This window comes from Charadrius vociferus, unplaced genomic scaffold, assembly GCF_000708025.1.
Source record: "Charadrius vociferus isolate BGI_N301 unplaced genomic scaffold, ASM70802v2 scaffold62, whole genome shotgun sequence".
In the NCBI taxonomy this organism is placed as follows: domain Eukaryota; kingdom Metazoa; phylum Chordata; class Aves; order Charadriiformes; family Charadriidae; genus Charadrius; species Charadrius vociferus.
This window is the reverse complement of record NW_009647419.1, coordinates 5182262-5198831: the sequence shown is the minus strand read 5'-3', so window position 1 is coordinate 5198831 and position 16570 is coordinate 5182262. Positions and strand designations below refer to the sequence as shown.

At 42.0% G+C, this 16570-nt stretch overlaps 1 protein-coding gene across 1 annotated transcript in view; it reads right to left on the bottom strand.

The window, feature by feature from the left end:
- GLP1R (glucagon-like peptide 1 receptor) overlaps positions 1 to 16570 on the bottom strand; it is a 57925-nt gene that overhangs the window by 734 nt on the left and 40621 nt on the right. The window contains exons 7-11 of the mRNA XM_009880424.1: positions 13925 to 13985; positions 9702 to 9771; positions 8918 to 9006; positions 4928 to 5066; positions 4034 to 4075 (exon numbers count right to left, since the gene is read on the bottom strand). Of these exons, the coding sequence (XP_009878726.1) occupies positions 4034 to 4075; positions 4928 to 5066; positions 8918 to 9006; positions 9702 to 9771; positions 13925 to 13985 (401 nt within the window). The remainder of the gene's footprint in view (positions 1 to 4033; positions 4076 to 4927; positions 5067 to 8917; positions 9007 to 9701; positions 9772 to 13924; positions 13986 to 16570) is intronic.

The window sequence follows — 16570 nt, the reverse complement described above, 5'->3', positions numbered from 1 at the left end:
CCTCTTTTTAGATAACAATTATAAATCTCTCGTTCCAGATACTAGCTTTTTTTAAAGTTACAAAATATGCTCATCCAGTCACAGGTTCTGGATTAAACTGTGTACCCTCTGTACTCATTTGGAAATTTATCCAGAGTCTTGTAATTGCTGCACAAGCAAGAACACAATTTAGATCTCCCTGTTCCATGGGCAAAGTTCTTACCACTTGACTGAAGTAAGAACCTCCATTAGCTTTTAACACATAAGGCAGAGGACATAAAATTGAACCTTTTTCACCCTATTTAGAAAAAGGCAGGAGCGCAACTACAGCAATCAATTCATTATGGTGTGTACTTCAGCCTGGAAGTAACTTCAGTACAGGTGAGTCACTCAAGTGAGCCTTCTCTGAAGGTTCTTTTTCTTCCCTTTTAGGGTCTGGTACTGACCACCAAGAGACTAAATAGGTTGATGGCAGTTCCTGCGCAGGCCTGTCATCATACCCACACTGCTGAAACCTTCATCTCTGAGGCAGACTTCCTAAAGAACCAAGTGCTGTACGTCTGTCTTCTCTGCTTGTTCATTGTGCAATACTGAATCTGGGAGGCAGTTCTAAAAAAGGAGCAAAGCCTTACAGAACCAATTGTCTTCCCTTGGTGGTTACCTCTAGCAGCGCTTGTCAGCTCTGGGCTACAGCCCTTGCACTGAATACTGTCCTGGTGGGAACCAACTGCATCTCTGCATTTCTGACAATGGAATCTGTCCCTCCAGTATCACAACCAAATGGGACAGAAGAAAAGATGCTGAGGTAGAAGCCTGCATTTTACCGTGATAACTGTGGGTTGTGTCAAAAGCTGCACAGAGACACCAGAAAAAGACAGTGTGTCTGGGATAGCTTGGCATAGAAGAATGAAGCAGAACATCCTGATAAAAACAGAAAAGGAAGCAGGGACCACACTGTCTGCAGGGTAAGAACTGACCGTATTACCACCCCAGTACTTGGTACCTTCTGTGGGCATGGAAAACAGCTGGTTTAATAGGCAGCACTGGGAAAAAGCAGTTGTAGACATTTACAAGCAGATCCTGGAAGAAGGCATGAACATACTTACTGATGAGCAATAGAAATGGGTATCTTAGAATCAGTCAAAAGGAGGAAATGAGCCTTCAATCTGGCTGGACATGACATGCTGTATCCTAGAGCTATGATACAAGTAGCCTGCAACATTGAGATGAAGCGAATGGAAAGACCTGAACAAAAGACTGTATCAGAGACGATGACTTAGGGATGGATCTGGATGACAGAATATTAGTTTTCTCTCCAGAGGTTAGGAAAAGGGTAAGGAGCAGTTTTGCTGTCTGTGTTGAATTGAGTTTTTGCCTAGACCGCTGTGAATATATGACCGAGGGAATAGGTTAAGATTTATTTTGTAAAGAGGCAGTTCTTGAGCACCAAAGTAGATCTACAGATCTTTCAGCAAAATAATTAGCCTAGTAACTTCCATGTGTGGATAAGATTCCCCAGAAATAAGCTATACAGGGAAAAGGGAACCAAGAACAAAGCTCCCATGAGAAAGGGGAAGAAGGAAATTTTTTATGTCGAATATTTTGAAAGAGAAAAGGAAGAAGTATGAGAACTTAAAAAGATGGTCATGGAGGTTAAAGGTGGAGAAGACTTTTCACAGAGAGCAGCTGACTGAACTTAATGCAGCTAATGGGCAAGGATGTTGAGAGTGTGCTAGTGAATTTGGAGTCTGATTACAAAAAAGTTTAACTTTGGAAAAAGAACATCTCAACAAATCATAGTGAAAGGAAAGCAGGTCTGAAATTGGATTGAATGGAGCTGGTGGAGGAGTTCAATGGATAGTCTGTATAGAGAATGAAAAGAAAGAAAAAAGGAAGATTGGGCAGCAATTAAAAATAATCAGGAGTCCTGGAGTCAGGAGAGATTCTTTTAAGGTAGAAGACAGTGAAGTGTACTTCTATTGTGATAGGAAGGAGGCAAAAAGGAGAAGCAAGACTACAGAGAATGAAACCTCATTCAGCTTAAAGTAATTCTGGTGGAAAGCAGCAACATCTCTGGTTAGAATATTTCTTGTAGAAACCAACACTAACTACAGAAAAACATCATATTAAGCCCAGTTTATTTTTCAGAGAACATTGGTGATAACAGGCAATCTGATGAGACCCTGCCACTCGCCTCAGAGCATTATCAGAGAAAAATCCAGAATCTTTCAGATGAAATATGACTGAACATATTTTAATGTTCTTCCATAAGTAGATACTACAAATGGACAGTAATATCACTTCTAGCTTAATTTCTACTCTTGATCTGGCACCAGGACTTGCAAAAATCCTTTTCATGCTGTATGGTTGAGGAAAAAGGAGTTAGTGAGTGTCACAGACAAAAATAAAAATATAGACCATATAGCAAACAAGGATAGGCTTCAGGCACATATAGTCTGTCAAAAGAAAAACAGTTTGAAAACCAAGAATTTCACATATCATTTAGGAAAGAAATAGAAAAGACTTGACCTAATCAAATGCTTTACGTGAATTTATTTCATGGATGCTGATGACTGGGCTTGACAAAATCTTTCTCCCTTCTTTTAACAGGAGTTGGAACGAGCAAAATAATTCATTCTATATTGTCTATCAGCTTTCTGTGAAGCTGAGCTCATTGTGGTTAGATTTTAGGAATTACATTACAAAGGCAAGAGAACTATAGCAACAAGAGATTTGGAGGACTTCTTACAAATGTAGATAGGCTACTTCACAGTAAGTTCCCTCAAATGAAAGAAGCCTACCAGTTTCAGGGTTTGTAATAAAGTTTGGGCTATGGTGTAACTTTGCCCTTCTATCACATGGAGGAAATTATTGGGCATTACTCATGAGATACCCGTCTGGAGCTGCAAAGGGTATGTATGAGCAAAGGCCAAAGCGAATCAGAAGAACCACATGATGTGTGCATGCAGACAGTACTGCATTTCAGACCGGTAAAGCTGTGCAAGGGATTTGAAACAAATATTCTCTAATTCATGCTTGAGCAAAGCCTGCTGCTACCCACCTCTGACTTTTGTAAGCAGTACAATTAACACATTTACTTAAACAAAATCTTACCCACAAGCTACAAAAGCGAACAGTCTCCTGCAGGGCTTAAGTCGGGATGCCCGCTGCTTTTCTGTTGACTCCAGCCTGGCTATAATGACACAAGTAGAACATTTTTCCACTGATTCCAATTCCTTGATGAGGCCTATCTCTCAATAGGTGATCCCGAATTACTATGTCATGTTTAAAAGTAGATTTAGCACGAGTGTAAAACACATTGGTGTGCATTAAGCTTAATAATGTGATGCCAAATTAATAGTGTTTGCTTCCCTTGCTGAATGAATAATAGTAACCACTTGGAAGGTAATGTCAGAGATTCCTGCAACACAGAAACAGAACAATACTCTTCCCCCCAACAGGGCTGGGATTCAGCAGAAGCCATAGAAGATGCTACTTGCAATCAGTTAACTCAAAGCCCTGACTACATTTCTTCTGGGCCTGTGGGAGACCTCACCATTCCATTAAGTTCAGTTTGAATGAGAGCACAATGAGGTTCTGGGCCACAGGAAAACCAAATGAAACCAAACTGTACTGGCATTAGCCAAGAGGAATCTCCATCCTCACCAGCCAGCTGAGCTGAGTTCTCAGAATAAAATGAGCTCTACTCCCACATCCACCAAAACAAGCAAGTAAGAAACACTATGAGACAGATTAAGAAGAGCAGCTATAATTCTTAACAAAAGAAAAGCTCCAGCAGTGCAAACTATACAATTTTGAGCAAGACAACTTGCAAGATTTCATGTCTACAAAGAGTGGCCCTAAATTATACTGCCTGAATTCCCTCCAACAACATTTGTCTGAGGAGTTATTCTGTGTAGCTGTACAGAGGAGAGTCTGTAACAAAAGTAAAAATCCTGAACAAGGACAACTTAGCAGTTCAAGACGATTTTCCATTTCCTTTCCCTATAGTGGACGTTGATAAGGCAAATTGGAGCACTAGTGTCTGTCTTACCTCATTATTGATGAAACAGTAGAGAATTGCAACCATCAGCCCCTGAAATCAACAAAGAGCAGAAGAGCAGTGAGCAGAGCAGCGCAGTTCCCCTGCTTCGCCAAACAAACTTGCACAGGGGTAGAGGCTCCACACTGGCACGTCCCATGGGGAGAGAAAACCAAGGTGGAGACCATCTGTGGTTCCCAACAGCTCTGATAGCAGAGGAGAGGTTTGACCAAACTATGTCTCCAAGCAGAGGATCTTAGGGAAAAGGAATTACTGTTTTCTTCAATGTGTTATTTTTTCCTAATAAACAATTCCCAGTGATCTTAAATAGACCTCTGTGCTTGATAAACAGGGAATGAGTGGGTGAGCAGGGAAACTAGAAGAATAATGATTCCCTTAAACAAGGAGACTCTTTTGAAATGGCCTTACCTAAGGCAACAGCTAAATAAAAATCACAGTAAACCTACATTCTCCTCACATGCAGTTACAGCTGTAGACAGCTACCTCTCACAGCACAGATTTTCCAAGGAGTATCAAAAACACTAGAGAAAGCACAACATTTGCTTTTGGCAATGCCGTTATATAATGACAGGAAATCACAGGCAATTTCATTATTGCCTTGAGGTGTCCCATAGGAAGTAGATATTAATATGTGGATAGGAATACCAGTTTATTGCAGTAAATTTAAGACACTGAAAATAAGAGTATGTGACACTAACATCTAACTTGGCTATTAAAATTTAGTCCTCGTACTTTCCCTTCCACTGCCATAATCCTGTAATATTCAGTGCTAAATTGAGAAATATAAAGAACAGGGAACATGCAATGAATGAGAGAGAAAGCAGGTCCCCAAACAGCAGTTAAAAAAAAAAAATCTTATCCATATGCGCACAGTGCGAGCGCTACCTGGAAAGAAGCAAAGGAGAGTTCAGTAAAAAGCTTCACAAAGCGCAGCATCCCTCTGGCATGCTCATCAGTAATAAAGGCAAAGATGACCTCATGGGTCCCCAGCAGCGGGATCAGAGTCAACGTAGACTTGGCCAGCCTAAGATCACAAAGAAAGAAAAAACCCAATGCCACTGAGTAGATCATTGCTGATCCCAATGGTCACTGGGAGTCACTGTTTCTGCATTCTGCTTCTGACACACTCTCAACTTTGGTAAGTCACTCCACCACTTTATGTTGCAGGGTCCTCCTCCAGAGGCTGCAGAAAAAAAAAGTAAAATAAAAATCCTCAAAATAACATTAGTAGGTTCCAACAAGTTTTAACTGCCCCGGCCACTGCACTGCAGACCGCTTCCTGCTGTGAGTAAAGTATTTAGCAGCTGGCTGCATTTCACCTGGAAAATCTTCTTCCAAACCCAGGAGCGGGTCATGTGCTTTCTTGAACGCGAGATGTCTTCTTGTGTATCTGTTTCCCCATCTATAAGTGGGAAAGATAAGGAAAACCTACCTTGTTGATGGCCTGAAAAAATAATCTATCAATTACGGGAATCTTTTAAAAATATCTTGGCAAAGGGAGAAGTACTTGCTATTCCTTCCCACCTCTGTGGTGTGTTAAGTCTGTAAAACATTGTAACTAACCGTAACTACAGAACACTTTGTCAAAGCAGTTAAACTGTCTTAAAGTGAGTGATGACTCCATGGTTTAAACAGCAAATTTAAAGACACAGCTAGCAAAGGAAAAAAGACAAATCAGCCTGAAATAAAACATTTTTCACCAGTGAGAGAGCAATGCTCAGGGATACAACCACAGGAAAACATTCACAAAAATGGTCCTTAACTCTCTTTTGATAGACACACATGCTAGCCACCCAACAGGATAATGAAAGATGCCCGAGTCTCGCATGGGAGTTCATAGGGCTACCCTGGGCCACAGAACCTACCAAACATCTTACAAAAACCTGTCTTGAGACAATTCAGTAGATACAAAATCACTCAACTAGCAGGGCTGTCAGTACTTCATAGATCTTGTGTGCCCTAGGGCTGTTGGCTGCTATTCTGAATCATGTAATCATTCAGGTTGGAAGGGACCTCTGGAAATCTCTGGTCCAAGTCCAGGTCACAGCAGGATACTCAGGGCTGTGTCCAGCCAAGTTTTGAATATCTCCAAGGTCCTCCACAGCCCCTCTGGGCCTCTCTTCCAGCGTCAGACCACTCTCACTGTGATTTTTTTTTTTTTTTTACCTCTGACATGCAATTGAAATTTCTCTTGCTACAACTTGTGACCTCTACCCCTTGTCCTTTCATTGTGCACCTCTGAAAAGACTCCAGCTCCATCTTCTGTATAACCACCATTAGGTAGCTGAAGACTGTAATTAAATCATTGCTTAGTCTTCTGTTCTCCAAACTGAATAAACCCAGTTTTCAGCACCTCCTTCTATGTCACCTGATCCAACCCCTGAACTAGCTTGGTGCAAAACTGATGCATGTCCCATGGGGCTGGAGGGGCAGGACACAATGTCTTTCCTGTACTGGAGACCCTCAACCTGGACACCAGAAGCAGTGTCACAAGTGCTGAATGGAGGGGATCAGTCACTTTCCTTGACCTTCTAGCTGCGCCTTTGCTAGTGCAGCCCAGTATGCGGTCAGCCTACGCCATCAGAAGGGCACACTGCTGAATCATGTTCAACCTGTTGTCCTGCAGCATCTCTGGGACTTCTGTCAAGTTGCTTTCTACCTGGTCAGTGCCCATCCTGTACTGCTGCATGGGGTTATTACATACCAAGTGCAAGGCTCCTCATCCACCGTCCTTGGTACACAAGGACTGAGGGATGGCAAATCAAAGCAACTATTGAAATTGAACAGTTTACACATACAGGCAAGCAGAAATATATATGCCTAGTGGACCTAGATGCGTCGTTGCACTGTGGGGTAGGAGGCTTGTTTAAATGAGCAGCTTACCAGCAACTCTTGTGATGGAGGCTCTGCTCCACCACCACTTGCCTGAGATAGCTCCACCACCACTTGCCTGAGATAGAGGTAGAAGCAGGAGGCTGATGCTGAATTGGCTCTGGACACACTGCCTGGCTAAAAAAAAAGGGAGTTGTGTAGGTGTAGAGCAAACCTCTAGTTTATTTAATGAACGCTAATTGTTCTAGATGGGATAGTTGCAGAGCTCTGCATTAAACAGAAAGCCGCGCAAAATCCTATGAAAAGGCTTCCTGGATAATTAAGACCTCCCTAAAGAAAATCCTTTCCCTGAGAAAGGGGAGAAGTTTCTTCACAACTCCAGCCCTTCCACAGAGAAAGGATTTGCTGCCATACTGAACAGTGAGCTCTCTTTTTGTCAACTGAATGGGCAACAGGAGAGAGGCAGAGGAAAGACTGGCCTGAGGGCAAAACACTCTTCTCTTTTCCATACACGAACTATCTAAACTACTGACTTTCTAGGGCACCTAGACCGGTCCTTGTTTAGAAGAACACTTTCCAACATGGCAGTTCTGTCTTCCCTCTACTCAAAATCTTTTCCAGTCTTTTTGAGCAGAAAAAAAGTGGGGGGAAATTCTGATTCAGGAATCTCTGGCTACCAGTCTTGTTATCAGATGCACACCAATGAACTGAACTCTTTTGGGTAAAAGACTTCCCACCCAAGGCTTCTGGCTATAAAAACCAACCTCTGTAAGGATGTCCAAGACTATAGTGTTTCAGTGAAAAAGGCTCTGCTGGGTAAATCCTTTCCCGATGAAGCCTTTCTCTTTACACAGCAGATTCTTGAACATGAAACATAAAGAAATGAACGAACATGCACCTCAGAAATGGCTCAGCTGCATCAAACCTTGCTGCTGCTTGCAGAAGTCACAAGGGCAAGGGCTTTCTCCTTTGACAGGGTAAATTTGCAGTCAGATTTTTAAATGGCTTCAAGCTATCGGAGCTGGAGAATCCTTCTCTTTCCACCCCAGCAAACCTTACCCTGGCAAATAAAGGTCACGCATATTCAAAACAACAGTAGGCATGAAAGCAAAGCCTACACCTCACTAAAAGGAGTCCTTTTCTCTGTTTTGAGCTCTAAACACACATTAGGATTTCCAAAATTTCACATGAGGTAAAGAAGGTAGGTAACATACAAGGCAACTCTATACTCTGATGAGAACACACCAAAACACATGCTGTGTCTAGCTTAGAAGGCTGCAACAGTGAAATACTCAACTTCAAACTAGCAAAGTCAACCATCAGTAGCAGCCTGGCTACCACAGCATGCAGGCTCCCCACTGTTTAATTCACCCTACTGCTAACTTGTTATTTCTACATTATTTTTCAGACTGCAATACAGAAATATTCTCCAAGATGCAGAAATGAAAGATGTGACTGTGAATCTTAGCAAGATGATTAAGTAACAGAAAGAATACACACACGGACACAGGGTGAAGCCTGCAAAATAAAAATTGAACACTACTGTGGTAAACCTGACATCTCTCTTGAAACATCATATGCATTCAAGATTGAGAGTTTGTCCCAGTAACAACTGGAAAGAAGAACAAGGACCAATACTCAAAATGACCCCCCATCTTGATCTTCATTGAAGTTAAAAGCTTTATTTCCATCACTCATGATTTTTTCAAATTATGCGAAGTACTTGCCTATGCTGCAAGTATTTATAAAAAAGCTGCTTAATTAATATTCATCCACTATTATGAAGGCTGTAAAGAGATGAACTCAGAGATCAAGCCTTCTGTTTATCTATAACACGGATATAACACCTGCCCTGGCTTCACCAGAAGGCTTCTCCGGGGACTGATTGTCCAAGCAGTCATACCAATGTGTGACACCACACCTGTGCATTACTCAAGGCCTGTGATCTTTAATCACCTTTGTCAATCCACTCCTTTTCACATACCTCCTTGTCTACTTCCATTTTGAGAGGCGCAGAAAGCGTCAGACCACTAAATGACATACCTGCATTTTATGTCAGTTTTGCACATCAAATTAGCCTGTAGTTTGGAGATGATGATGCATATAACTCTGATAAAGATCAGGAAATTTACCTGGAAAAAATGAAAGATGGATTTATATCATCATCAAAGAACACATGTGCATAAGTGTTTAAACAAGCTGGTTTATGGATGCACATGTAGGTCCCTGTGCATCCTGCTACTCTGCAGGTGCAGAATTTGCCACAGAATTCAACTCCTTGCTAAGGAATTGTGCTCTGAATACACCCCCTGTGAATGCACAAACGCAGGCAGCTCACTAAACAAATAGGGGAGCTTCCCTACATCTCTGGGGAGTGAGACACAGCAAAAGGTGTGGGCTGTCCCATTTGCCTCATCTGGAGGTCTCAGACTGCCACAATATTGTGGCTGCAGAACATGGCATTTCTCCACAATGCCACGTAATTTGTACCTGGACAATTATCTTCTGCCTCCCTGTATTACCTGTCGCAGCTTTCCTCACGCCGGGGAGTTAACTGGATTGCTGCGGCATGCTGTGTTGTTCTCTTGTACTGCCACTGCAACAGCATGTGGCCAAATTAAACAAACAAAATGCTAGTTGGGAATTCCAGTGACAGAAACCAATTTGGTTTCACAAAATCACATTTCTGAATGAAAATGTCAATACCCTCGAAGGTTATCTAGCCTTTGGACATACACAACAGCCATGAGCACATCTGCTGTCTGCACTGTATCATGTCCCTTTCTCATGGAAGCCTGCCAGCTTGCCGCACACGGCCCATACTCACCCCAATGGCGATGAGAATGGGCAGTCTGATGATCAGCCAGTAATTCATGTTATAGTTTCTGGTCCAGCAACTAGGCAGATGGCAAAAAGAGGGAGAGAAGAAGAAGTTGTTTCAGTATGTTACTAAAATCTCCCGCTTTTCATTTGGTGACAGCAATGCAGATGGAAAACAATATTGAGGACTAGATACCAGGAAAGCACATCACATGCTGACATGGAAACAGATGCAGTTGCTTCTTAGAAACACTGAATGCTTTGTGCTATTGCAGCTATCATAATCCAACTGGATACTACTCGGCTGCCTTTCTTGCCCACTAATGGCTAGCTCTCCTCCACAATTTGCTATGAATTATCATCAGTTAATTGTGAAGATTCACTCCATTAAAACCAAGGTCAAATTTGTCATGTGGCTGAAAGGAGAAGGGGGGAAGCTGAGTCAGACCTTTCCTGTGTGGTTCCTATCCTCCTCTTTCCATGTTATTTTTTATTACTCTTCAGTCTCCAATGTCAGGTCATCTTATTTAACTGTTTGTCAGTTCCTTATCACATTACCTACCATAATTTTTATCAATATTTAGACCAGTCATCTATTTTTTTGTCCTTATTTTCAAAAAGGAGCTACTAATTTCAACTAGGAGAAAAAGGCAACTAAGGCAGCAAACTCCAGTTCCTTCAGTGTACATATATATATAGGTTTCAGGCCCAAAATGAGTATTAAAAGTTATAAGCAAGTAAAATCAAAGATGGGAGCAATAGTTCCCGACTTTTGTTGGCCAGCTGTGCCCTCTGCCAAGCAAGTAACATGCCGCAGGCAATATAATACTTCATTCTCCCCATAAGTCTCACTTTAGCTTTCTAAATTCCTATGTCCTTGAGCAATATTGGAGAAAAATTGCAAGAAAAGCGATGCCTGAAAGCCACAGTTAAGGATCACTGGTTCAAAGAGAACTTTACACTGGGAGGTTTGTACATCTAGTTCTTTTAGGTCCCACCTTGGCCGCAGCCAGCCACCCCTGACTGTATGATGGCCCATGAGAGTGCACAATGGCCCAGGTGTTGGGGCAGTGTTCACATGCCACTTCGCTTGTTGCTGCAGCGACAGCATTCTTAATATTTCTATGAAATAAATTTGTTAGCCTCCTGCTATATTGCTCAGCGTTACTCAAAAGCAACAGTCATCAGGAAAGCCAGCAGGTTTCTGAGCTACGCAGGCTGTGAAACATAAACTATGAAAGATGACTACAGAAAACATAGGTTCCTTCACAAAACAAGTTTCTCTTCGTCTCCAAATCTCATCTGCCAAAACATATACATGCTCAGTTTTCCTCGAGTTTTCTCAACGGGCCTATGAAACTTCAGTTAGGGTGATGTTGGTGGAGAGTAAACCCTCCTCAACCTTGTAGTGGGACAGTCAACTTGAGAGAACCTAGCAAACTGTGCAGCACGTGGTGGGGATCCATGCTACAACAACACACCCACATGCGCTCACGTACTAGAGAGGAAGGTGAAGCAGCTTGGCTGTGGCAATTCCGTATTCCCCTGCAGGTACCACAAGCCCAAGAAGGGCTCAGGATTTCATTTTTCCTTTCAATTTCAGTTTAATGCATATAACAAGCATAATATTGCAACCAGCGGCTCTACAACCTACGATTCAATTGCGTTTTAGATACTGGAGAAAAAAGGTGTACATATTGTATGCAGTCAGCATACCTGAGGTGGAATCTGAGTAACAGAAGAACTTAATCGGTACGCGTGACTGTGAGCTTTTAAAATTAATTTTATTCAAACCTCTCAAGACCGGTGGGATAATAGACACGGCTGGAAGTGGAGTTCTAATTTTCTGACTAGCTGCAGTGGAAACAGAGGCAATTTTAAAAGTTCCTGATAATGACAGAGACCAAGATGATTCTTTACATCAACTCTGCTTCATTTTGGTGTGTATTAATTTGCTTCCTGTGGCACAGAACAGTTTTAGCTACTTTTAAATTTATACAAATATGTGCAATAAAATTGCCATTAGAGCCCAATTAAAGTGTCACAGCTATTAAAGTGTCCAGAAAATAAAATTGATAGATCTGCATGATTTCTTGTCCGTTTGTGCTTTCTGGGATTGCCACACTGATAAACACACCAACATCTACTGTGTTTGGGATCTATCCCTGCAGTTTGCTCAGCATCACTCCAAAAACACTTGGCAACTAATAGCCTCAGAGCCATGAATGGAGAATTGGTCCTGTGAAACAAACACTACTGGGAAGTTTCTGCCTTTGCTTACCAATCTGGTATTCTTTTTCTAAAAAAATGAAAACACTGAATTTTTACCTTGAAGAGGTACAACTGAATGGCTCATTTTTTTAAAAAAGATTGTAGGCTGACTGTCCTGCTCCCATAATTAATTGTAGATAGAAACAAAGATGTATAAGCATCAGCTCTTTAGGCACAGTCTAATAACTAAGAAGCGCAGCTTGCCTTTAATTGCATTTATAGTGTAGCCAAACTCTTTTTCAATAGCTCACTTTTTAAAACAGCAACTGCTTTCTAAAGGAGTTTACACTTGCACACGTAAGGAAAGAAGAAGCCACTCTGCAAGTAAGTCTTGCAGGCTTCAGTCCTTCATTCAAACGGCTACGTTCGCAGGACTGCCTCAAATTCCCAGCCACAACCATGTTTACTTCCCGTTATTCCTCATAGCCAGGGAAGTAGTTAAAGTCACAAATGAAATTTACAGCCTGCTGCACATCCGTGGTGACAGCGCTATGGCAAACAGCATGAAAGATATCCCTAGCAGCTCCAGCAAATGCCCGCCCAAGGCAAGAAATTTTGCCTTTCAGAGAAGCTGCTGCACATGGTTATTTATTGCTGTATTTTACAAATATTTATACAAGATTTAGGAAATTCAATAAGGTGCAAAATTGCCCCTTTTAAGGTCTGCTGAAGGCAGTGAGTGACAGTTTTCCTTAATAGAAAACATAAATCAGCTCTAAGCATAATGTAGAAGGCTCAGCATGAGCACTTTGAATACATTTTCTACATCAATGGGAAGATATGCCCATGGAACGTCGCCTGTTCAGAGGCTGCATGTTCTCTACACCTATTCTGATAATTTCAACAACACTCACAATACATCAGTACGGCCACAATCTTGCTACAGAATATTATCAAGTCAACCTTAAAAAGGAAAGTCAAAAAATCCTAACATTGCTTAAGCCAGAAAAGGCAGCTATGATTGAACTGGTTCAGTACTTTGAAAGACACTTAAAAAAAAAAAAAAGCCAGTTCTTAATACTCACAAACCCCAGAAAAAAAAGTCTGGGGGTGGCTCTGACTACACTGAATTTTCACATTGCAGCATCTCTCCAGCAAGGATTGTGTCGGGGCGGGGAGGGAGGGAGAGGCTCTACAAAAGCGCTGGCTGCGTTATTTGGAAATTAAATAAGAGGAAGGCCCAATAAACAGTATATTAAGAATTAAAAGGAAATAGCATCAAGTTATTAATTTCATCGCAAAGAAAGCTACCCAGATATTTCCAGGCAGTCACTGTCACTAAGAAGAACAAGCCACTTTCCCCCCTTTTGTTTTTTAAAAAAACCCCAACAACCTACAATGCGATTTGGTACATAAAGCATATGCAATTTTTCAGAACAGCCACTACAGTAAAAGCGGACAAAAAAGCATTTTGTGTTTTGCAGCAGTTTTGTGTGTGGTATAGTTGACTTCAGCAAGATTAACGTAAGCAGACAGAGAACATGCCTTTATTTTAAGATGATCTAAATAATGGAAGCTTAAACAAGAACAGGCAATCACATCTCTGCTGCTAGGCATAAGCTAACCGCTACAAATCGCAGCCAGAATCCCGTGGGAGGTTTTTGCCTTCCTCTGAAGCATAACTGAAAAGGCTATCGCCAAAGGCAGGGTATCAGGAGTGGTCTTGCTTGGGTATGATGACTTCTACTCTTGATACTGTAACTACAGGAAAACAAAACATACCTTTCCTTGACCTGCAAAAGGATAGATTCATTCAGACATGCAGAAAATTCTGATCAGAAGGAAACACATGCTCCTTTCTGAAATGTTATGCAAGACCTTCAGACAAAACAGAAGCAATTATGTGAGGTTTCAGCGCATTGCCAAAGCAAACCACACCGAACAGAAAGCAAACAATGACCTGTCGGTGCACACATACAGCACAAATGAGACAGTGAGAAAAATCAGAACTAAACCAACCCCTCATCTTCATAAAGGTACTTGACAGTTCCCCAGAGGATAACAAACAGCATTGGCACACCTGGGAAGAGAGGAGACAAGGTTGACACTGACATTAAGAGACAAGGAAAAGCAGAGAGAAGGATAAACCCCCCACATAATGATGAGCAACGTAATTAACTGGTGGCAGGGCTGCAGCTCCTACCCAGTGCAGATGGCTGCCAGTGGTGGGAGGAGGAATCTAACCTGCAGGTAACTAATATGCATAACTCATTTTGCCTAAGCTCCCACCTAGCCTAAAAGGCATGAAAAATGAACAACAGACCATCACCCCCATACTCGGCACACACCAACTTTTCCATGGAAAGTTTCACAGAGGGGCCAAGAGAACAAAATTTCTGGAAGCTCTGCTAGCCTCTATAGCCTTCATGCTAGAGAGGAGCGCGGTGTGCCCTGACTCGAACCTTTGCTTGTGGGTCAGCTACACTGTGTTCAGGCAGCACCAAGCTCAGGCTGTCTCCTGGCATCAGGGCTGGAGCACACTCAGCCCCACGTAGCCCCGATGGCAAAGGGGAGTGTGGACACATGACATGTAGCAAATGTGCTCAGGGCTCCCCTGCAGAGAAGTCCCAAGTTTGGGCTGCAGTATTGGCATGGACTTGAGTGGCTGCAGCAAAGACATCAGATGCATCTGGTCTTGAGAAGAGGCTTAGTCCTATGCTTACCTGACAGTCCACGTGCTATGGTTGGCCACCGTAAAGAGAACCAAGGGAAGAGAGAAAAGCCAAATAAGCTGGCAGTCATTACTTGCTTTACAATGTCAAAGGCTCTCAAATTAATTTCTGTCATTTATGAAATGCCTAGGTCTTGAAAAATAAATTTTAACGTGCCTCTACCAACCAATACTCAACACAGGCAATGCCAAAAAAGCCCACAAGGAAGGAAAGCAGGTTGAGACTCGACAAGCAGGATGAGGAATTTCTGCCTAAGGATGGATAAAGATGGTCTAATTCCTCTGTGTACCTCCTTGGACAGTGTTGGATGCTATATGTACGTTGTATAGGAAGGGCAACATTTAGTGTGCTTTGTTGTTGCATTCTTAAGAACCAATATGGTAAGGGACCATAAGAACATTGGTGTGCAGCAGTAAGCACTGCACAGGGCAACTACACAATTCTTGACAGCAGGAGCCACAGGGAAATCAGTGATCTCTTGCAGTCTGAAAATCTACAAGCAGTATCTGTAGTGGGTATTACCAATAAAAACCTTCTCTCTTTTTGTACTTGTTATGGTTTAGGCCAAACTGGCCATCGGGCGAGTGACAGACACTCCTCCCTACCCCTCTTCAGAGAGAGAGGCAGAAGAGGGAAAAAGAGACTTACGAGTTTAGAAGGAACGAAACTACTTTAATGGAATATTAATAATAAAATAAAAAGAAAATAATGAAATATATACAAAACCGTATCAAGCTCTCAGGATGACAATCACGACACCAGCTGGAACTGGGGAAGTCCCAGACTGGACTCAGTGACAGACGGGAACTGGATTCTGGATCTGGATTCAGGATCAGGATCAAAGGCAGACGAGCAGACAGAGTCCTCCTTGGATGTTAGCCATTGAAAAAAGGGGGGCTGACCCTTTGATCCCTCAGCTTTTATACCGAGCATGAGGCAGATGGGATGGAATGCCCTCGTTGGTCAGTTTTGGGTCACCTGTCCTGTCTGCTCACCCCCCGCCAGTGGGACCCCACTATGCCTTTCCGCTTCCGACCCTCCAATGGGGCAAATAACAAAGTTAGCTGGCCTTGGGTGTTATAGCAATAAGTATAAGCAAGAGCCTCTCTGCATACCTTGCCTGGGCATCAACTATAAACATAGCTCTTATAGCTCTGAGAGCAAACAGTGTTTGCAAAATATGCTGCCAATTTCAGTAGTTAGAAGAGGCCCAGCTAAGAAGCAGTTACTGAACAAGACTGGTCATGTTTTACTTCAAACCAGGACAGTACTGTATTTCTTTCTCTACTACCAGAACAGCTGAATACTACAGACACAACAGACCAATTAATCTTCTCAATCAGTTAAAAAAAAGAAGAAAGAATAAAGAGCAGCAAGAAAAAAATACCAATAATTAGAATAATAGCAAAGATAATGAATTGAGCAGAGATTATTTGGGCAAGCGGTTGAAAGTGTTCCATAGATGCACCTAATACTGAGAGTACACAATATTTTGGGAGCAAAGTTACCGAGAACTCTGTGCTGCTTTGATAGTGGCATTAGAGATTAAGAACAGGCTCATTGCAAATCACTTCCAAACACAAATGAGCCTTTGATTCACAGAAACTAATTATAGTTTGAATTATTCCTTTCTTGACTTTGCTGAGAATTAAGACATCTTAATGTGAAACTTACAGGATAAGGCACGAACACTGAGAGCACAAAGGCTATATGTCAGTGGAGGGAACGGATACATCAAGTGATAACGATAATGATTTGTGGATATCTCCATCTTCTGGATACATCAGAAACTCTCCGTACTTAATCACATTATTTGACATTTGAATTAAGAATCTGTTATTACTATTATATTTCAAAAGAGCATAGCGAGAGAGATGCTGGTATTATTGAACCGCATCAGCATCCTACTATGTAAATATTATACAAATTAATG